The 23,815-nt window shown below is 51.7% G+C and overlaps 1 protein-coding gene across 1 annotated transcript in view; it reads right to left on the minus strand.

Annotated features, from left to right (window-relative positions):
- Positions 1 to 20,612, minus strand: part of Cmip (c-Maf inducing protein) — a 205,180-nt gene extending 184,568 nt beyond the window's left edge. Inside the window, exon 1 of the mRNA XM_052166910.1 lies at positions 20,239 to 20,612. Within this exon, the coding sequence (XP_052022870.1) occupies positions 20,239 to 20,538 (300 nt within the window). The 5' untranslated portion in view covers positions 20,539 to 20,612. The remainder of the gene's footprint in view (positions 1 to 20,238) is intronic.
- Positions 20,613 to 23,815: the final 3,203 nt, after the last annotated feature.

The following is a 23,815-nucleotide window of genomic DNA, read 5'->3' on the forward strand; positions in this document are numbered from 1 at the left end:
GTTGGGTTCTGTTCGCCTCCTGGTCTGACCCAGGTACCTACAAACCAGCGGCAAGCCCTCCCCTCCTTCTTGGTCAGCTACCTGTGTTTAGACAGAAGCTTGGGTGGGGGTGGTACTTAGGTCAATCTCTTCCAGGATCTCTAACTAGAAAGCAGATCAAGTCGAAGCCACCGCTGGAGGCCCCTAGAGCATGCTTCCAGGTCGTGGGGTCAGAAAGCAACTTCTAAAATAGCCCAGGCTAGGCTCAGATAGCCTGTGCATACACCCTGCTCAGGCCCTGCTCACTACAACACAGGGTGCTGGCTCTACAGCCTCCTTTCTGCACAGAGACCCGCACCCCCAACCCCCTTCAGGGCCACCGAGCAGAGGGAGACAGAGGCAAGATCATGCCAAGCCTAATGACCTGAGATTGATCCCTGGGATCCACCTGCCCAGCGAGAAGACTCCCAAAGGTTCTCTCCTCTTTACCTCTGATCTTCATACATATACTGTGGCATACACATGCTCAAAGAAACAGATGAACACACACACACATACTCAAGAGTTTATATTTTTAAAAAAGTCATCCTGCTGGGAGGTGGTGGTGCATGCCTTTAATCACAGCACTCGGGAGGCAGAGGCAGGGGCAGAGGCAGGCAGGTCTCTGACTTCCAAGACAGCCTGGTCTATAGAGTGAGTTCCAGGACAGCCTGGGCTACACAGAGAACCGCTATCTTAAAAAAAAAAAAAAAAAAAAAAAAAAAAAACGATTGATGGATGGATGGATGGATGGATGGATGGATGATAGGCAGGCAGACAGATGATAGCCAGATAGCCAGATGGATAGATGGATGGATGATAGATGGATGAGAGAGAGAAAGAGAGAGAGAGAGATAGGCAAAGAGGCAGACAGTTAGATGATGGATGGCTGATGGATGATGAATGGATGATGGATGGATATAGATAGGTAGGTAGGTAGGGAGATAGACAGACAGATAGATAGGCAGATGATAAACAATAGATGATAGATAGATAGATAGATAGATAGATAGATAGATAGATGGATGGATGGATGGATGGATGGATGGATGGATGGATGGATGGATGGACAGATAGGCAGGCAGGCAGATAGATGGATGATAGATAATAGATGATAGAGGGATGATAGGTAGACAGACAGATAGACAGACAGACAGATCATCCTAGCAAGTTGCAGGCCTGTACCTGCAACAGCTCCCTGGAACTTTGGCCCTGCAGTCATCTGGTCCTTTAAAGATCAGTGCTCACCCGAGTCAGGACAGAGACAGCTGATGGGGCTCAGCAGCTGGGGCTCTCTACATGTCTCTGGCAGCCAAGGCATCTAGTCCTCCCCTCTAGTCTGATGTGTTCAGAGACCCCAGAGGAAAGGATCCATTACCATCGAACATGCAGGGAGCTCGCTGGCTCCCACTGACTCTGCCAGGCTAGAAGAGATTCAATAGGACAGCCAATCTTTCCCAGCACACACAACCCACCCCAGAGTCAAAGCCAAGAGTCAAACACAAACTGCACTGTGGCCTACTGAGTTTTCTAGACATGGTGGTGATTTTGATTTGGTTTGATTTTTTTGGTTTTACGAGACAGGGCTGTCCTGGAACTCCTGTAGATCAGGCTGGCCTCAGAGATGAGCCTGCCTCTGCCTCCTAAGTGCTGGGATTAAAGGCAATGTGCCACCACCACCCAGGTTGAATGTGAGTTCTCAATGCTCAGCGGAATATAATCCTTGGTCATTGGGGTTCATCGACACCCCTGTCGTTCTGCTTTCAGGTTACAGATGTGAGGAAGTCCAAGGTCACCCCACTCATTGGGACGGTTCCAGGGTAGGGGCCGACTTAGCCAGGAGCCTCACCTCTCTGACTGCAGATAAGCCCCCGCCCCTGTGTAAAAGAAGCTTCCTTGATGTTCTCTGCTTATCAGACAATGCTAAGATGCCTTGGGAAAGGGAAAAAAAAAAAAACACTCTGAGGGGCAAGGAGCACCAACCTTGAAACTCCAGACTCAAGTATTTCACCACAGCCCAGAAGACTAAACAGCGCTCCGCAAGCCCAGAAAGCTACACAGATAAAATGTGGCTTCCCCGGCCACAGAACTCCAAAGGGGAGCCTTGAGTTTTACTCTGAATGGGCAGGACTCTGAGATGCCCTGTCATTCGCGTGTTCACTCCACTCACAGACCTGCTGTACGAGGCAGCGCCGTCAGGAAAGGACACACTCGTCCACACACCTGTCATCTTACCACTCGCTGATGTGAGATTTCAGATATCTAGACTTAGGACGCCCCAGAACCCCTTCTGTTGGGCAGGCTATACCTCTGCCTTTTGCTGCAACTGACAGACTCACTGCTCCTGGGCCCCAGATGAAGGAGAACTCGAACAGAACGAAGGGACACGCCATACCACTATACACTGCACAGGTCCCTGAAAGGTGAGGAGGGCAAAGCCTGGGGGGGGGTGTGTCAGGACAGAAGATAAAGTCTCCAGGAAGGTAAGAGTGCATGTGCATGTATGGTGTGTGCAGTGTGTATGTGGTATGTGTGTGGTGTGATGTGTGTGTGTTTATGTGTGTGTATACATGGTGTGTGTGTGTGTGTATGTGTGTGTGTGTGTAGTGTATGGGTGGTGTGTATATGTGGTGTGTGGTGTGGTGTGTGTGTGTGTGTGTGTATATGTGGTGTGTGTAGTGTGTATGTGGTATGTGTGTGGTGAGGTGTGTGTGTGTTTATGTGTGTGTATGCATGGTGTGTGTGTGTGTGTGTGGTGTGGTGTGTGGGTGGTATGTATGGTATGGTGTGTATATGATGTGTGTGTGGTGTGTGTATGTGTGTGTATGTATGAGATATGTGTGTTTATGTGATGTGTGTGTGGTAGGTATGTGTGTGTGTGTGTGTATGATGTGTGTGTGGTGTGCTTTGTGTATGTATGGTGTATGTGGTATGGTGTATGTATGTGTATATGTATGGTATGTGTGTGTTTGGTGTGGTGGGTATATGTGTGTGTGTGTATGGTATGTGTGTGTGGTGTGTGTATGTGGTATGTGTGTTTATATGTGGTGTGTGTGTTTATGTGTAGTGTGTGTTTGTGGTGTGTGTGTGTGCTGTGTGTGTATGTGTGTGCTGTGTGTGTGTCTATGTGTGTTTATGTGTGGTGTGTGCGTATATGTGTGATATGTGTATGTCTGTGTACAGCCTCATCTGTACTACTGTACTACTGCTTTGAGCACATATGTGGTACCTAGCAAGAAATACCTGCCAGGTATCATGTATCCCTCACAAGCTTGGCACGGGGTGGTCATTCCTGAGTTGGTCTCAGGGAAGTCATGTCATTTGACCCTAGTTAGAACCAGGAAGTGATGTAACCAGGATTTAAACCCGGATCTGTGCAGCGTTGCTGTGCAAGGCTGAGACCTGACCTCCACGCCACCCTCCCTTACACATCAGACTTACAACCATTTGTGTGTACACAGATATTCAAGTGTGTGTGCATGTATAGGTAAGCATGCATGCAAGTACATGTGTCTGCATGCCTGTGGAGGTCAGAGGTCAATACCAGGTGTATGCCACAAGCCTTTTTCCACCTTATCTTTTGAGGGAAGATCTCTCACTGAACTAATCCGGTAGCCTGGCTGACCAAGGGTCCTCCTGTCTCATTCCTGGTGCCGGGACTACAGGCACAAGGCACCAGGTTTTTCACATGGTTGCTGGGGCTCTGACTCAGGTCCTCCTCCTTGCACAACTGACACACTGCCAACTGAATCTACCTCCTCAGCCCCATGACATCAAACTTAACTCCAAGGCGTATCTTAGCAACCAGCACCCTGGCAGGGAGAAGTCTGTGCAACCCTGTGGGGGTCATTTGGCTACTCCGAGTACTGGGTTCTTAGTCCACACGGTAAGAGGCTGGACACTGTACCTATACTGACTTGTACTGGCTATCTCTGGGCTCACTGGGAACACTGGCTGCATCAGAATTGATTAGTAATGTCTACGAAAGGCCAAGCAAGGGACAAGTAGCAGCATGTGTCATGTGTGTATGACTCCAGAGTTCTCTTCCGATACTGACCAGCTGATTCTGATCATATAAATAAGGGGTGGGGGAGGGGGACAGAAAACAAATGACTACTTTCCAACACAGGATGGTCATGCACACCCACTGTCCTCATACCCAGCAAGACACCAGACACAGCAAAGGGATGGATGGCCTAGTGTGGCCCTGGCTATCTGACACCCCATCGGTAAGTGCACAAACCTTTCAGGAAAGATCTCTGGGTCTACTGTGGCCAGCCATCTTGTCCAACCTGAATCTCTTCTTCCCTCAGCCCAGGAAAGCCCTCCCAGGATGATCACAGTCATCTTGATGCAACAGGACATTGATGGTCCCAACAACCGAGGGCTACTGTTCCTGTCACTGCCACCAATGGTACCATTTTTCTTCAGAGAGGTAACGTTCGCACGAGTCCAGGACACACTGCGTACTGGTTTGGTGACTGTGCACTCTAACCAGAAGGGAGCTAGAAACAACATGTTCTGCAAGCTCCTGGTGTCCCCAGGGTCCTGGGAAGAAACAGAGTGTGGACACCAAATGGTGTCATTTAAAGACGTTTAAACAAAAGGACAGGAGACCTGACTGAATGTGTGGGTGGAAGAGAAGGTAAGAAAGGTAAGAAAGCAGAGAAGTCTTTCTGCCTAGGTGGACGAGCCCTCGCTGTCTGCCAAGGACCAGGACACTTTCCCGGGGACATAAGACACCCAGTGGGAAAACCCGGAGTGGTCCCAGAATCCAGGAGCTGTGATGGAAGGCCTCCAAGCATTTCCTGGGAGGGAAGATAGGGAGAATGGAGGATATGGTGTCAAGGGACAAAGGAAGTAAAGGTGACCCAGGCCAGTCAGGGTCTCACCTGTGAGGAGGCTCCTCAGCAAAGCTCAGAAGGGACCTGGCCCTCAGCACTCATCCAACAGGAAGAAGAAAAATCTCCCCTCCCTGAAGGAAGAGACCGCAGGATGTGACTGGTGTGCTAGATTCAGGTTCTCTGAGTCCACCAAAGCCACCGAGTTTGGGATTTAGGGTTGATGGGTTAACAAAGCAGTCTCCTGCACCTCGCAGTGACACCCCCAACATTAAGTAAGGCCGAGATGGCCCACCCAGTGTGGCGCACACACACACACACACACAGGGTTGGCTTCCCAGGGGCCCCCGTTGGATAGAGACAGGTGGTCTGACACAGCAACTCCAGGTTAGGTCATCCAAAGCAGAGTGCCTGTCCTGTAGGGACAGTCAGCCCATCAGAGCAAGCCAGGTGCCTGACGGGGGCCTTTAGCGGCTTTCTCTTGCTCATATGCTCCGACTGAGGCCACTGCTCTGATCCAACACAGGTGTCACAAGCAATACCATTTAGAAAATAAAAAACAACGTTCAATTCTGCTTTGAAATCCTATTTTCTGAGATCGAAATCTTATTTACCAAGCACAGCCGCTGAAAGCTAAGGTGAAACCCACGGAGATGTCTGAATGCTCCAACTCTATGCTGTTCCTGCTGGAGGCTTGGTGGGGAGAGATCAGAACCTGAAACAGGGGCGCTCAGATCTGGGGTCCCAGCAGTCTCATGTGCCTACTCTACACGAGTCTTTTGGCCCCAAAGCCAGACAGGGAGGGACCCTCTAAAAAAAAAAAACTGGATTTTTTTTCCCTTCACAACCTGCGCCCCAACAAATGACTACAGCTGTTCAAAGGCCTGGACTGACCCTGGAGGAAAGGACCCCAAAACTACCTTCAAGTTCACTAACCCACAGAACATGGTGTGTTGGTGGCATGGCAAAAGCAACTGGTCTCGGCACAGGTGTGACAGTGGTACACCCTTAAGCACTGACCACAGACTGAGCCCTCACTCTCCCAATCCTTGGGGGGTGACTCCACCCTCCTCCACAGCAGGGGCTGAGGGAAATCAGAGCTAGTTCCTCTACAGTGAGATGAGCTCATAATGCAAAGGCAGGAAGATATCAAAAGCACTAAGCCCTTCCCCCACCCTAACTTGAGTAAACAATGTGTCCAATACCTCACAGGGCATTCTGGGCTCGCGGGCCACATACCCAGAAGAGATTCTGGCTGTTAGGCAGATATGCATAAATGTCCATTTACCTCAGGCTAGGTTACCAATGGGCAGACCAAAGTAACAAAACCTTCCATGTCTAGCTTGATGAGGCAATGAGTCTATTGCCCTTCCTTTGAGGTGCTACAGGTGACACTACCCCTCCCCCCAAAAATTCCCAGCTCTATTATTATTAAGTCCCACACACCGGTAAGGATAACTTCCTCAAGGCTGTGTAAATAGAGTCTCCTTACAGTTAAGGTCCCTCAGGCTATATATTCTACCACCTCTAGAGACCCTGTGCAGTGAGGGAAGAGGGGGGGTAGGAGGGGGATGGTGGCTCCCACAGGAGGGATGGAGGAGGGAATAGGGGAGTGACAGCTCCCATATGAGGGGGGTGGCATCCCCCAACTCCCTCCTCAGGGGAATGCTAATAAGCAGAACTTACCAGCCTCCTTCAGGTAACCACACCTTCCCTGATAAGATGGGAAGGGCCACAAAAGGGCCACACCATATCCAGAGGACATAGGTCCAGAGATATCTTCATGCAAGGCTGCTCTGACTGGGCAGGATGGGCCCTACCCAGCAGCAATCAGCAAGCAGGTGTGGGTGGTAGTTCCCGGGACACACCCTGGGAGCGGCAGCAGCCCAGAGGACTACACCGGAAGAGTCCTCAATCAGTTCCCCGGGACTAAGACCCCTCATTCAGTATGGAGCCTGCTGACAGAACCTTCCCACAACTCCAGAATCTCCCTTCTTGCTGCCTTTTCTCCATACGGTTCAATTATTCCTCAAAGATGCAGGGACTCTCTGCCTCCTTGGTGGGGCTTAGATCCAACAGCTGTACTAGGATACAACCCACAGCCTCCAACCTCCTAGGCTCCATCACTAAGCCTCCCTCCCAGACAGCTACTCGTTTGGCTGAAGTCAGTCTTCCTCTGGCCAGGTTGCTAAGTAGTAGAAAATGAATGGCCTTAACTCCTGAGCCCCATGCCTCTGCCTCCCAAGCTCCGGGATGGTGGCTATATACCATGGCTCCTGATGGCAGGGTTTTTTTGTTTTGTTTTGTTTTGTTTTGTTTTGTTTTGTTTTGTTTTGTTTTGGTTTGGTTTGGTTTGGTTTGGTTTTTTCGAGACAGGGTCTCTCGGTATAGTCCTGGCTGTCCTGGAACTCCCTCTGTAGACCAGACTGGCCTTGAACTCAGAAATCCGCCTGCCTCTTACAGTAAACTTTCTAATGCTTTTTTTTTTTTTTAATTTTTATGCATATGGGTGTTTTGCCTACACATATGTCTGTGCACCACATGTATGTCCGGTGCCTGTGGAGCCTGGAAGAGAGTTGCAAACCACTGTGTATAGGCCCGGGATCAAACCCAGGTCCTCCGGAAGAGCAGGACGTGTCCCTGACCAGTGAACCATCCCTCTAGCTCCTTCTAATGCTAATTCTTCCTGGTCACCTTTTTAGTGGCAATGACGCAACTCTCTCTTTCTAAGTCCTGAGCCATCAGGCAAGGTAGGGACAGCAGAGGGTCACTGGGGAAGAATCAAAGGTGGGGTTTGCCTGATAACACCCTGGCCAGCCTGGACTCCATTGGGGGCTCCTGGATCTATATTATATGAGCTATGACAAAGAGGGGCTGCCTCTCCTGTATCCACACCTCCCTTGACTCTTTGGAAACAATACTGAAGAAGTCTGGTGACTGGGGGGGGGGGGGGGGGAGTGCGAGGGAGGAGTGTGGGAGGAAGGGTGTGGGGAAGGGATGTGGGGGGAGGGGATCACAGTGCCCAGCCCTGCCATGGGCAGCTATGTCTCCAGAATATGTACGGATGGAGGTGATGGTGATTTGGGTGTAAACTGAACGGTTCTCAGTCAAGGGCACTGTGGCCCACTGACTGAGGCAACTCTAGTCTGGCACAGCAGCTAGTCAATCAAGGCCAGAGATGCTGCTCAACTAGGTACCTTAGACAGGACGGGTCTTACACCACAACTGACTGGACTCCAAGTGAGAGAAATGCCTTAAGCTGGTGTGTGGTCACTGCTAAGCGGACAGTAGGCACCCAGCCCTTAGAGACAACTCACCAAGACACAGAGGACCAGGGCTGTGCCTCTATATTGCTGCCACTCAAGTGGATGCACTCGGAAAGGAGCTACTCAGAGCAGAGGGGGTGTCCCCAACAAATTGTCATGGCTCCCTGCGGGGTGGTTAGGGTTGACGGGAAAGATTTTCCTCCTTTATTTTATACGACTGTCCTCAACCATGTGTTATTATTATAAGTAGGCGACTAGCTGACAGAGAGGGAGAACTGAGAGGGCTTCCCCCCAGACCACCCACAAGAATCACATACAAAGGAGCCAGCCCCACTGCCAGCAGGCAAGGTGACCCTTAAAAGCTATCAGAGCAGCCGACAAACATTTCCATCAGAAATGTCAAAACTTAGAACCATGGGATCCCTGAGGGTAAATAAAGACAGCTGCCGGGTGGGTGGGTCCACGGCCACAGGACTTCATGCTTGTTGTGACTAAGATACGTTAGGGTCAGGTGTGATGGGGCAACTGACCAATTCAGGCGGTAAAATGAGGCTGTCCCAAGAGCCACAAGAGACAACTAAGATGCAAGCTTCCTCCATAACTCCACTGAGATGGTTTGCAGAAAGGTGACAGACACGGCCTCTGAAGTCCCAGGTGTCCCTCTCCACCCAGGCAAAGTCTCCTGTTTCACCCACATAAATCCTATTGGCAGCATGAATCAGGAGTCCACCTGACGTCCTGTTCTTTTAAACTATAGAGCGGCGGTCCTCCACCATCCTGATGCTATACCCTTCTAATACAGATCCTCCTGTTGTGAACGCCCCACCACCACCACAAAGCTACTTTGTTACCACTTCACAGCTGAGATTTTGCTACTGTTATGAATCACAATGTAAATCTCTTGATATGCGGGATATCTGAGACATGCAACCCCAAAGAGGTCCCGACCCACTGTGATGAGAACTGCTGTTCTGCCCCGCTTACTACCAGTCACGTGTAGTGGCGCTCATGAGATGTTCACCTGTAAAATGGGCACCACCTCACAGCAGTCATAAAGATTATGGAGCTCCCGTATGCCAAAGACTCAGAGCGATGAGGAACGTGGTAAGCCGTGTGCAAGGGAAGCCGCTGTTCTCTGTACCTCGCTGGTGACTCAGCCCTTGCTGGCGGGCTCCTACGGAGTCATGGAAGCATTTGGAGGCCACTGGTTCTGAAGCCGTGCAGCCCATTAGAACCTTGATCTCTCGAGAGACACTCACTCTGGGAGCACAGCACTTGGGAGTGCTCGCTGGGAACACAAGGCATGAGATACTCACTCCCTACAGCCTTTGGGACTCACACAAAATTAAATGCCCAAACAGGTCCAAGAGACACAGTGTAGCTAGAGGAAGTATCCATACCTTGCTCACTGCTATCTTGGGTGTGCTCTTGGGCTCTGGGATCTGCCTGGCTTTCTGGACCCACCAACCCAGCAGCCAACTACAATTTACCCACCCCTGAAGAGAGCCTCCCTAGCAGACTGGTGAATCCTGATGAACCAAGAACCTGACAGAGCAAAACAAGTCCTGGTTCCCCTTTGTAACCGGCAGCCCTGCCCCCCACCTCCAGCCACCCCTGGAACTTCCTCCACTACAGACCCAAAGTGGAGACACCCTCAGTCACCTGCAAAATGCCCGTCCATCCTCTCTGGCTTTGACCATGGCCCAACAGGGCTGGCCTGGGCCTCCCCTTCTTCCAGGCCTCAAAGAAGGCCAGGAATGGGTGCTTGGGAGGTATACGTGGTGCCTCACACTGTGACTCATGAGGCCCACTTTACAGCAGTAGTCTGTGATCTCCACAGAACTGCCCAGCTGCTTCCTGTAGGGCCACAGAGGCACAAGGCCTGCAAGGCTGTGAAAAGCTAGAAGTGCAGACACATTCCTCTTTCAACAGGAGAGAACTCCCTGCTAGGGAGTAAGCAGCTTCATTCATTCATTCATCCATCCATCCATCCATCCATCCATCCACACATCCACCCACCAAATTCATCCACTCACACATCCACAGGAAGGAAGTCAGCTGGGAAATGCTGCCTCAGTCTCCCTAGCTGTAAAGTGGAGAGGGCGAGAGGGCAACTGTAACTGACAGAGCTGTGAGAGTCATTAAGGACTGGCCATGTTGAGTGGCCTCTGCCCTGTCACTGCTGTGACTAACTTCCTGACCCTGGTGACTCAGACATGCCTGGAGGTCTCAATCTCTCTTTGGTGAAACCCTGCATGCCCCGTAAAGGAGCCATCAGAGCTTCCCTGCTCTCAAACAGGCAGACTACCTGCCCTGGTGAACTTAGCTCAGACCGCATTGCACCCATCTGTCCATCTGTCTATCCGTGTCTCTCTGTCTCTCTCACATTTGTACTCGTGGTGGTGCAATGGTACCCACAACCACACAGCCTCCTAAAATGTACCAATGCCCGTCCAACCTCTGCCCTTGGCTCGCCCATCCTTCTGTCTGCTCGCGCCCATAACCCACCATCCTTTCTCTACCACAAAGGCCCTCCTAAGGGCTGGCGAGGTGGCTCGTTGAGGAAAATCCCTAGGCTCCTAACCCTGACAACCTGACTTTGAACCCCGGAACCTACATAAAGAAGATGCAGCCGGGTGGTGTGCACCTGTGATCCCAGGAGAACCTCTGGAAGCTTGCAGGCCAGCCCCCCCTGAGCATGCAGACCCTGCCTCAGAAACAAGATAAAGGTTCAAACCGACCCGAAAATTAAGGTTGTCCCCTGACCACGCACGTGCCACCCACAGTCACACACACGCACATGCACAGGCAGACACGATAATCATTATTAATAAATTTTGGAGCCGAGCAGAGGAAAGCGAATCTCTGAGGCCAGCCTGGTCTACTGAGTGAGTTCCAGGTTAGCCAGGCTACGCAGAGAAATCCTGTCTCGAGAATAAATAAATAAATTCCTAAAAGCAGGAAAGATTTAACTAAATGAAGGGTTTCCCTAAAGCCTCCTACCTGCAGGACAGCAACACTATCCCCCAACAGCAAGAGGACCCACAAACCTAAGACCATGCACTCTTCTCACTATAGTCTATGGTGCACGTAGCCCTTCTGGAGAGGAGACTCTGAGGGCCTTCTCTGGTGTACACCAGCACCATACCTGGGGTAACCCCTCTGCCTGCAAACACGGTCCCTGGAGCACCCATTCTCACTGAGTGTCTCAAGTACTCCCACCAGATACAATACACAGTACCCGGCAGTCAGTTAATGAAATCACACCTGATTTTGCCTCTCACCTGGCTTCCTGTCTCAGATGATCACCACCTCCACAGGATCACTCTGAAAACTAGGGGAGCACGGTGCCTACACACACTAGGGAAATGACACCTGTCCCCCACCTCCCTGAGCAGGGTTCTTCCCCTCCACTGTTCCTTTCCAGGAACAAATTCCTTCCATTCTAAGTGGCTGTGCTGTCAGTGCCTTTGGGACCTCCAGGCCACTGCTGCATGCTGAGTTGGGAGAGCCAAACAGCTCTGTGTATCTGAATTAGATATCTCTGTAGCTCAGGCTAGCCTAGACCTTCCTGTGCAGCCTAGGCTAGCCTCAAACTGGTGATCCTCCTGCCCCAGACTCCCAAGTGCTGAGACGACAGGTGGACTCCACCACAGCAGCTCCAAGACACCCCTCAGATTCACGTTTCCCCGCCTCACCTGGGCTCAGGTGTGGTCCTTGCCTCGTGCCCCATGATCCCCACAGAAGACCTAAAGGGGGCCCAGGTTGGAACAAAATACAAAGGAGGTCAGGCACCTAAGAGATAAATGGCGCAGTGCCCAACAAAGATTCCTTTGGAACCATGATGAGCAAAGAAAAAAAAAAAAAAAAACCACAGTGTGAAGCCATCGGGCCTCTGGGTAGGGGTGGGGGCTGTTTGTTACACAGCTAGTCAGTCCTGACTAACACATCCTCCAGCTGGGCCTGAACAAGTAAGTGTAATCATTCAGCCTAGTCAGGGAGCTCGATTGTGAGGCAGAGAATCCAGGCCTGCTATCTTCAGGTATGCTTGACCTCTCAAGAGTCCAGGACAGCCTCAGGACACCCAAGAAAACCAACAGAAGTCCAGGTGTTTGTCCCCCATGGGTGACCTCTCCTGAGCTGAACCCAACGAGCCCAGCCCCGGAGAGCACCTGCTCCCCGGCCTGATTCCTACAGACCACCCACCAGCACACGAGAAGAGCCAACTCACCTGCCCCGTTCCACAACCTAATTCTCACAGCTGATAACAACCTGGGAAACAACGGGACCAAGGCCAGGATGGGAGGCAACTGTGTGGGGTCCCCTCAGTGCCAAATCACTGCCAAGGGTCTCTGGGCCACCATGCTTCCCATCAGCCCCCTCCCCACCTGCAAAGCCAGGGGTGAATCAGAGGATTCTAGAACCTGGGATCTTTGGAAGCTGGTTATTCACCAGCAGAGTTGACTTTTAAAAGCATCCTGCCAGAGGACTGGAGAGGTGGCTCTGGGGTTAAGAGCACTGGCTGCTCTTCCAGAGGACCTGAGTTCGGTTCCCGACAACCACATGGTGGCTCACACCAATCTCTGATGCCCTCTTCTGGTGTGTCTGAGGACAGTGATGGTGTACTCATATGCATAAAACAAACCTTAAATTTAAAAAAACAAACAAACAAACAAAAACAAAAAACAGCCGGGCGGTGATGGCACAGCCGGGCGGTGGTGGTGCACACCTGTAATTCCAGCACTCTGGGAGGCAGAGGCAGGCGGATTTCTGACTTTGAGGCCAGCCTGGTCTACAGAGTGAGTTCCAGGACAGCCAAGGCTATACAGAGAAACCCTGTCTCGAAAAAACCAAATCCAAAAAAACAAAACAAAACAGCATTCTGCCTGGCTGGGTACGTTAAGACCTTTCAGCACTAATACTACAAAGCTGTTCTTCACTCTTTATTGGGAAGGAGCCAAGTCTTCAAAGAGGAAACAGAGAGGTGGGGAGGGAGGAAAGGAGAGAGAAAAAAACTAGACTGAAACTTCCTGTGACAAGCAGAAGCCTATACCCTAGAATATTCTAGATGCTTGCTTAAAAAAAACAGGGGGGCCGAGAGGGTCTTACTCTTTAACCCAGGTTAACCTCAAAACTGGTGTCAATCTTCCTGCCTTGACCTTTTGAGTGCTAAAATGACAAGGTTTAAAATACATAAGCCGGGCGGTGGTGGTGCACGCCTTTAATCCCAACACTTGGGAGACAGAGGCAGATGGATTTCTGAGTCAGAGGCCAGCCTGGTCTCCAAAATGAGTTCCAGGACAGCCCAAACTACACAGAGAAACCATTTCTCGAAAAACAACAACAACAACAAAAACCCAAAACAAACAAACAAAATATATATATGGGCTGGGGAGATGGCTCAGCAGTTAAGAGCACTGACTGCTCTTCCCAGCAACCGCGTTGGCGGCTCACAACCATCCATAATGAGATCCGACGCCCTCTTCTGGGGTGTCTGACTTACATAAAATAAATAAATAGTCTTTAATAATAAATAGACAGACAGACAGACAGACAGACAGTAGTTGGGCATGGTGCACAGGCCTTTAATCCCAGCACTGAGGAGGCAGAAGCAGGTGGATCTCTTGTGAGTTTGAAGCTAGCCTGGTCTACAGAGTGAGTTCCAGGACAGCCAGGGTGCTAGACATAGAGAAACCCTGTTTCGGAAAAAAACAAACAAATAAGTAACAGGCCCTAGAAGAAGAGGGAACATGAGCACGGAGTGTTTATAAATGGCAGCCGGTGGTTTCTAACTTCCCTCTGGCCTCGGGGTCTTTTTGCATCAGTCCAGTCCCCCTGCCTGAAAAGCCCTTCCCCCAGCCAGCGATGCCACACCTCTCACATAGACTCCCTTAAGCCAGCAGCTTACTGGCCTTAGTAGCTGTTTGCTGTCTCTCAAGCACTCACAACAGTGGCTGCGTTTATCTGTTGAATGAATACCTTGCCTCCCTTAACCCCAACATCAAGGCTGAAAGGAAGTCCTCACAATCCTCCCTCTCCAGATAAGGCAGTCATCTGGGAAGCTGCAGAGGCAGGATTGCAGATCACCTGTCTGATGTCAAGTCTGTGTCACACACAGCAGCGTCTGATCTCCTGGCTCTTACCATGCACAGCATGCCTTACCCATGGCAGAGGTGAGGAGGTGGATCCGTAAGATAGGAACAACTTCAACCCCAGAAACCTCTGCTTCGCCACCCACCTCGGTCTGGAGACACACACACACACACACACACACAGAGAGAGAGAGAGAGAGAGAGAGAGAGAGAGAGAGAGAGAGAGAGAGAGAGAGAGAGAGCAGGTACCTCTAACACCCACCACAGCCCCCTCTGGTTAGGGCTCTGCTGGGAGGCAGAGTGACCTTTTCAAAGGCGTACCCACCCCTAGATCACCTGGAGATAGATACACTAGCTACCGATTCACCAGAGAGAGGAGAGAGGACTAGAAATTCCCACTCCCCCTTTCTCTGTTATGAGGCTTGGCCCAGCTGTCGTTCGTCCTGAGGAAAACAGGAAGGCAGAAGGCAGAAGAAAATGAGGCTCTCAGTTTGAGCAGCCCAGATCCTGGTCCTGAGAGGGAAGATGCGGGTCACAGTTGGAGTATCTTCCCTCAGTTCCTGGTGGCAGGGCCAGCAGGCAGACCCCGTGGGAACTCACTTCCTGGTGACAGTCTGCATGCACCACCACCACCAAGAAAGTACGCAAACATTTAAACAGTTAAAACAGATACAAATTCCACCGATAAAAATGGGGAGTTGCCAACGACGGAGAGGAAGCTAAATGCCTAACAACGGGGGTGGGGGTGGGTGGACACTGGTCTGCCCACGACATTAGTACAGTACACTTCAAGATGGGAAAATTACATAGCAGGGAGAAGAGAGCAGGGCAGTCACACGCGTGTGGATGGAAAGCGACCTCCAAATACAGTGTCTAGTAACAATGCAGAATTGTATGCTCCAGAGTGCTCAAGAAGGAAAACCAAGAAGAAAGACAACAGGATTGGCCTTGAAAGATGACCACCAAAGACTCTAGAAGCATGAGGTAAAGCTCAGCCTTTCCCTGCATTTTGGATGCATATGGTAATACACATGCGATTCAATTACATATATATATATATATATACACACACACATATATATATATATATAAAATCATATAGATGATTATTTTTAAGTACCCCTGGAGAAATTCTTCTAAACTGCCTGAAACAATATTACAGCCTCAACTCAGGAACTCTGCAGTCACCCCTAACGTTCCCAAGTATTCTGCATACCTCAGGTGACTGCCCCTCTTTAAACAGAAAAGACCTTTACTTAAAAAAAAAAAGTGTTTTTTGGTTTGGGGGGGAGGAGGAGACAAGTTTGTGTGTGTGTAGGTCAGGACAACTTGCAGGAGTCTCTCCCTCCACCCAAGGATCGTACTCGGGAAGTAGGGCTTGGCGGCAACTGACTTTAAGCTCTGAGCCATCTTGGCTGCCCATAATCCTTCCATTTCTACAGAGCTGACTCAGGGGCCTCTCTCTCATCATGAAAACTGTTCCTGACTGTGTGCTAGCTGCCCTACTACCAGAACCCATGTCGATATCTGAATTGTCACCATAAGAAATGAGGTGAACTGTCATCCTGCGCATGGAGATAAAGCCAAGGCCCCTCAGGGAAAGCAAGGGGCCCAAAGTCACACAGCCAGGAAGTTGTCACCTCAGGCTCCAGCCCTGCTCCACGTGACTCCGGTAAAACCCAAGTTTGTTCTGCCCCACGGTGGGTGGGGGCACTGCAAGGCTATGCTGCCCTGCAATAGCTCGTTTAATCCCTTAATCAAGGGTGTAACTAGACCATCTCAAATATCCATTCCAATGAATGCCAGGCTGGTCCCCTAGGAGAGAGGTAAGGGAGGGGGAAGTGCCCTGGGGGCACTTCACTTTTGGAATAATTCAACTCCTGTGCTCCCCACAAAATGCCCAGAAAGTCCTAAGCCACCCAGGGTCCCAAAAGCACAAGGCTCTCCTGTGGACCCAGTAGGAGAGCACCTAGCAAAACACCTTCTGCCAGGAAGGACACCGGTGGTCAGACTGAGCAGCTGACTTAAATGCACTGACTTCCTACAGCCTGTGGAAGGCAGGCCACCCTGCCTGGCCACAGAGAATGCTGTATATATACTCCTTCCCGTCCTGACCATCCCTGCCCCCATTTCTGAACACACGACTACCTACAAACAAATTTGATGTACTCCGATATCTACTCATGACATAAAAAAAAAAAGTGTGATTACTAAATGGCAGAATCATGAGAGGAGGAGAGGATGGGCGGACAGAGGAGGGACCTACGTGGCAAAGTAGAAAAAAAAAAAGTCAGCTCATATTCCAGCATCTGTGTGGACATAGATGGGATCCCTGCGGATTGGAGGGTTTCAGTCTCAAGGGGAAAAAAAAAAATCCCCAGCACCTGGAGGTGACACTTAGCCAGAAAAGGGCCCTGCAGTAGATCTCAGAAGCATTTTGCTGAAACTAAATCCAAGTTCATATAACGGATGCTCAGACACCCCGGAGGGAAAAGAGCCACAGACAGGCACAGCCAGATTCCCAAAGATGTTGGAGTCAAGCAGCAGCGCAGACAATGCGAACGGCAGCCCTGGAGGAACGAAGGAGGCTGAAGAATAGAGGCTCCTCCTGTCCCCTGTGCCCGAATGCCCTGCTCAGCAAGCAAACGAAGAAAGGACTTTGCAGATCAGACCCGCCATTTTTTTTTTTTTTGTACTTCTTTGGTGCAGTGGAAACAAAAGCTAAAGACAAAAGACATACACGTCTAGCAGGTGATCAAATTTTAGCCAAGCAACCAAACGGCAAGATGGATGCCTGTCCTCTCCAACGAGGACACTTCTACGAAAATCTGGGCTCACTGTAGGTTCCAACCTATATAAGAAGGTAGGCAGCCGCGCTGAGCCCAGGAAGGCTCACGGATGGGTAAGTACAAATGCAGATGGGCAGGCCCTTCCTCAAGGAGGTCTAGCTTCTGTCCTTCAGGAAGGACCCCCATGATCCCGCCCACAGACGCTAGAGACCTCCCCCTTTGTTGACAAGCATTCTGGATCCAAAGTCTTTCCTAAATCCGTCAAAGCTGGCCTTGCTTCTGCCGGGGTTTAATCAGTAACCGGACCAGTAGACAGACAGCACAGGGCAAGCTCTGACCTTACCCCACGGAGGGCAAAGTTCACAGGCAGGTCAGGGGAGGGGTGTCAAGTCTGGTGGTACCAGACTCCCTTTTTAGGTCTCCTGCCCTCAGGGAACTTAAGTGTGTCGCCAGCTGGAAAGCTGTGCCAGAAGGGACTGAGAGACCCCAGAAACTTGGCTTGCACCCTAGCACGGGGCAGCTGGGGTCCAGGAAGCCTTTCTATCCCTCACGATTCAGGTGTAGACAGCCGACTCAGTGGATAGTTTGGGCAAAGGGGTGGATTGTTTGTTGACAGATTTAAATCCTGATCAGTCACTCCGGGGTCCCGTTCCTGAAGTCCACACAATTAAATGGATATGCCCCCCCCCAAAACAATTCTAAAACTGAGCTTCTTACGGGCAACGTACATCTCACTCACGTGCCTCTGGGAGACACACTTCCACATGGGTAACTAGAGGCTGGGCCAGGGGCTACAAATGGTTTTCTGGGAATGAACTGCACTCAAATTCACCTTTGTTTCATTTGAGCAAATATTTCTCAATACAGTGGTTGGGCCGCACTATAAAATGCAGACAGGTTACATAATGCCCAGGCTTAAGGGAACCCCAAGGAGGCTCCTCCACTTCCCAGGAAATGGACACAAAGCAAATATCTCAACATGGGACAAAATCCCCAGCAGCAAACCCCAACCCCACCTCTGGCCTGGAGGCCACTGCTCCAGGCCCTAGCGGCCACACCTCCATCCACACGGGCGGGGGGAGGGGGGAGCCACACACCTCCACTAGAGGCCTCCACTGGAGGCCCCCACTGGTGCCCCCACAAAGCATGAGCTACACTGACGGAATTCCCCAGTGCCAGGTGAAGAAAGAGAAGGGCAGGATTACACTAGCCTGAGCCATGTTTCCAATTTCTTTTTCCCTATTTTCTGACACACAACAAGGCTCCACCAAGACCAGACTTGCGCCTCTGATAACCCGGGGGCTACACATCGGACTCACATGTTCCCCGGAGGCAGCCCCCCCACACACACACACACCTCAGCTGACGTGAGTGGGCTGGGGGGGAACCTGGCCGCTGGAGACTCTCCAGTCTGATTCCTTTCTGCTCTCTCCCAACAGACAGACCACTAGAGCAGCCAGAGAAAGTGGGGGGGATGGGGGTCTAGCCTGAGGTAGCCAAAGATCGACTAGCCACACAGTGACTGTGCTCAGGAGGATGACGGAATGTCCTGTCCTTCCTACAGCGGATCACCAGTCCTCTCAACTATTGCCCTTTGCTGACAACTCCTTGGCATTTTGGGGGATGGCAGGAAAGAGAGCCTGAAAAGACACCCTCCCCCACCCAGCCAGGTACCGATGCTAAAGCCAAACCTGGGGTCTCCAGAGCCCAGGGAAGGTTACCAGGCACCTCTGGGACCTGAAACCCTCCGTCCTAGCCAATCGAATGGAGATCAAGGCCGAGGCCTATGACTCAAGGCAGGTTTAAGAACACACATCAGTCTGAGAGAAAAACCAGGGCCGCCTCCCGGCAACCCTCAATCCTCCTGGGGACAAAGTCTGCAGTTACTGCACCAACATGCCCACAGCCTAGAAAAAAAAAAAAATAGGTGCTGCTTTGAAGTACCTCAGAGCCAAAATTCAGAATAAATGTCCTCCCAGAATAAATGTATCGCCAAGGGGTAGGGGAAACAGACTCGAGTAGGGTGTCTAGGCTAACTTTTCCCCCCCTCCCCATTCCTAGGAGCATGTGTCACAGTTTGTGACACACCACCAAGGGAACATGGATGCCGAGGCAATGTCTACACACGCCACACATTTGTGGCATGCATGTAAGCAACACCCTGTTTCCTGGCTGAGCTTTCTTGGCACAGGTGTAAGAAAGGCAGTGTGTACTCTGCGCTCTCTCCCATGATGTTTACTAAACACCACGAAGTCTGCTTGTGTGTGTGTGTTGGGGGGGGGGGGTATGGTATGTTCTAGACACGAAGGGGGCCCCTACAAAGATAGGTTCCCCAAGCGCCAGGCTAAGGCCCAGCCAGAGCCTGTATTTGAAACTGCCCTTGTTGGAAAACACAAAGCATCCTGTTTAGTAGGCCCTGCCCACCGCCCCCACTCCCCCTCCTCGACCCCACCACAGCTGTCTGTCCCCAGGAGGAAGGCGGCCACCATTTGCAGATTCGATTTCCGAAAGCAACTAGTAAGATCCTTTCTCCATCTCTTCCCGCTGACCTGGCCCTGGCCACTCAGAAAAAAAAAAAAAAAAGCTGTAACAAAACAGGACGCAGCCACAAAACATGCTTACACACGCTCCACAGACAACGCAAGGGCAGGCTGGGCAAGCCAGCTTCTTCTACCCAGAGAACTCGACTATGCCAGGGTCTGAGCGGGTCCAGGACCTCGGCCCCCTTCCCCCCTCTCCAACCTCCAAACGTGAGAAGAAGATTTTTAGAAAGGGCAGGCACCCGGTTTTGCCTTGCCAGGCCCGACAGAAAAAAAAAGGATCAAGACAGGCTGAAGCAAGCGCAGGAGTTGCTTTCTGGAAATTGTTGGCGCTGGGGGGGTCACGGTTTTTATGAAGGAGAGGGTTGCGTTTTGTTCACTCCTGCAGCTCAGATCCAGATGGGCAACGAGTTCAGAACAACACACCACTCTCCTCGGGGCCCAGTCTAAGGTTCACCAGGGTCCCAGACATCGGAAGAAGTCCCCAAGCACTCAGCCTGGGTGGGCAAAGTGTCCAGGACACGAAGGAGGGCTCTCATAGCCTGCCTTGGAGGATCAGATCTAGAGGTTACAACCCAGCTCCGTGCGCAGGCCGGGACTAGGGGGCCGCGCGCTCGGGGACAACCAGCGGGGCGCCTCGGTCCCGGGGGACCACAGCTTGGGGAGCCCCACGGCCACTCAGGGCCACTCACCGTGGCGGATGCCAAGCTGTTGTCGGCCAGCGTTAGGTGGTGCGGCTCCCAGCGCCTCAAAAATTTGGAGGTGAGGATCTTGCTGAGAAAGGTCCGAGGGTGCCGGATGACACAGACCTGAATGTCGCCCTCCTGCAGCAGCTTGTACCTCATCCCGTTGCAAAGCAGCAGGGCCCGGCGGCAAGGCACGGCGCCCATCACCTTGGTGCCCTCGGGGCCCGACACGTCGCTCCCTAGCAGCGGCTTGGTCTCCTCGATCTGCCGGGGGTCGCCGCCGCCCGAGCTGCTCGTCACATCCATGGCCGCGCCGGGGCGGGGGCCGCGCGCGCGATCGCGGCTGGCGTGGGGCCGGGCCGGCGGGGCCCCCGCGGAGGGCCCGCACCCCCCCACCGCCGGGAAGGTGGGGGGGCGTGGGCTGGGGGCGCCCCGAGGGGACGAACGGGAGCGCGCGGGGGCGGGCGGGTGCGCGCGGGGCGCTTCCTGGGCTGCTTCCTTCTAGCTGCTGGGGCGCATGCCGGTGCGAAGGGGTTGGCGACTGCGGCGAGGGCGGCGGGCGATCGCGGGGCGCAGAGAGGATCGGGTCCTCGGGGGGGCGGGGGGCGGCGCCGGGGACGGCGGGCGCGGGCGTGTCTCGGCCTCGCGCGGGCGCGCTGTGCAGTGCGTGTGTCCGCGTCCGTCCGCGAGTGTGTGCTGCGGGCGGGGGCCGCGCCGGCTGCCGGGGAGATTGCGGGAGGCTGGCGCGCGCGATTGGTCCCCGCGGGGTCATGTGCCCGCCCTCTGACGTCAATGGCGGCAACAGCGGCTTCGGCCTCCCCGGGGCGGGCGGAGTCCGGGATGGGCCGGGCCCCGGGCGGGGACTTGGTGGAGGCGGGCGCGGCCCGACGGGAGGGGTGGCCTCTGGGGAGGGGGCCGGGGTTGGGCAAGCGTTTACAGTCCCCCGCGCCGCGCCCCGGAATGTGGGTAGTGTTCGAGGGGACGTCACGCGGGCCGCGCCCCCGAGGGTGCACAGCTGAGCCTTAGCCCTGTGCCCCTAACCACCACCACGCCATCCTGGGCCGGGCTTGGGAAATAAAGTCTGCCCCATGACCCAGAGGATGCCAACCAGTACTTCCCCTTCCTAGTCCAAGGCTGGGCTGAAAACTGGGTTCTGCCCGCTGCACCCCTGACACCGCCTCTCTAACACAAGCTGCCCCATGGATGACCAGATTGGTCCATAAGACAGTTTCTTGGGATTGAATTTGCCCCTCCCCCCACACACACCCACACACACAGAGTTATGCATGGTTGCTCACCACTACAAGCCCAGTACTCAGGGGGCTGAGGCAGGAGGATTGCTGTGGGTGTGAAGCCAGTTTGAGCTACACAGTGAATTTCAGGCCAGTCAAGATAGAAGATCCTAGCCGGGCAGTGGTGCCCGCCTTTAATCCCAGCACTTGGGAGTCAGAGGCAGAGTTCCTGGACAGCCAGGGCTATACAGAGAAACCCTGTCTTGAAAAAAACAAAACAAAACAAACAAACAAAAGACAGAAGGCCCTGTTTTAAAAAACAAAATAAGTAAAATAAATAAATAGGCCTGGGGGTGTATCTCAGTTGTCAGTAGAGCGTTTGTCTAGCATGCACAAAACCCTAGATTGGTTCTTGGGCACTACATCACTACCTAATCACACAACGTGGTGAGTGCCTGTAATCCTAGCCTGATTGATTGGCAAGCAGACTTGAGGCAAGCGGACTTGAATTCAAGGTCATCTTTGGCTGTGCGTTCAAAGCCAACTTGTAGTATATGTCTCAAAAAAAAAAAAAGAAGAAGAAATTTTTAAGGAAATACCCCCTCTCTTCTGAAACAGTTCCACTGAAGGTCTCTCCTCTGGTCTTTGACGATTCCTTTGCTTTGTGGGGCTGTAGTGGGGACAGAACACAACCCCTCAGCTTCCTGAGGAGAGCCCGTCCGAGGTTCTCAAGAAATAAATCTCCTCCAGAGTGGTCCAGCCGCCTTGGATTCCATTCACACCACAGGCCACTCCAGAGTCTCAGACTAAACCTGGTCAACTCTGGTCTTCAGTTCCCACAACTCCCTAGGAGAGACTCACATCAAATGGGCCAGTGTGACAACTTGGAGACCATAAAAAAAGTTCCCTTCTGTCACTGCTGGGGAGGACCTCTTCCACAAGTCTTCCTCACCTCCAGTCCCCTGTAAGTCAACCCTCTAACACCTGCTGCTGGGCTCGGGAGATGGTAAAATTGCTTTGGACACGAGTTCACATCCCCAGAATTCACAAGCACTAACTGGGTAGTATGGGACTATAATCCCAGCACTCCTGCTGCAAAATAGGAACAGAGAAAAGAAAAATTCCCCATAAGACCATGGGCCAGCTAGCGTGGCATACACAGTGGCAAAACAAGAGACCCTGTGTCAAGCAAGGTGGAAAACAAAAAAACAAAACAAACAAACAAAAAAAAAACCCAAGGTTGTCCTCTGACCTCTACCCAAGTGCTGTGGCATGCACACGCGTGCATTCACTCACGAACGTGCACACAAATATACTGTGTGCATTCACAAGCCGCAGTACCTCTCTCTGCCTCTGATGAGTACTGAATGCCCCAGTAGTGAATACAAGTGTGTTTGACCTATGTTGAGCTATATGATGAATGACACGGAAAGTTCTTAGAATCCCTGAGATGGGGCTACTCGCTCATACCAGCTCTTGAATGCACATGAAGAACAGTCATCAGGAGCTAGGAAGAGGAGGAGACAGGTTCCAGCTTGCCTCCCTCACTAAGTAAAACACTTAGCCAGCGGTGGTAGCACAAGCTTAGCCCAGCACTTAGGAAGGCTGAGGCTGGGGGGCCATGAGTTAGCAGCAGGCCTGAGCTACCTGTCTTCTTGTTTTGTTTTGTTTTGTTTTGTTTTGTTTTGTTTTTCGAGACCAGGTTTCTCATGTGCTACATGCTATGTCTTCTAAAAAATGAAACAAAACAAAACAAAAAAACTCCCATTCTCTCTGTGCTGGAGATGGGCAAAAGTTTTCTCTGGAGGCTAGTGAGTTGGCTCAGCAGATAAGAGCACTGACGGTTCTTCTGAAGGTCCTGAGTTCAAATCCCAGCAGCCATATATTGGCTCACAACCATCTGTAGTGGGATCAGATGCCCTCTTCTGGTGTGTCTGAAGACGGCTACAGTGTACCTTTTTGTTGTTGTTTTTTCAAGACAGGGTTTCTCTGTGTAGCCCTGGCTGTCCTGGAACTCACTCTGTAGACCAGGCTGGCCTCGAACTCAGAAACCTGCTTGCCTCTGCCTCCCAAGTGCTGGGATTAAAGGCGTGTGCCACCATCGCCCAGTGATTTATTTATTGTTACATGTAAAGGCAGAGGCAGGAGGATTTCTGAGTTCAAGGCCAGCCTGATCTACAGAGTGAGTTCCAGGACAGCCAGGGCTACATAGAGAAAACTTGTCTCGAAAAACATAAATAAATAAATAAATAAATAAATAAATAAATAAATAAATAAAAAAATTTTAAGAAACAATAAATAAATCTTTCTTTCTTTCTTTTTTTTTTTTTTTTTTTTTTGGTTTTTTTCGA

Source organism: Apodemus sylvaticus, chromosome 21 (assembly GCF_947179515.1).
Source record: "Apodemus sylvaticus chromosome 21, mApoSyl1.1, whole genome shotgun sequence".
Lineage (NCBI taxonomy): Eukaryota > Metazoa > Chordata > Mammalia > Rodentia > Muridae > Apodemus > Apodemus sylvaticus.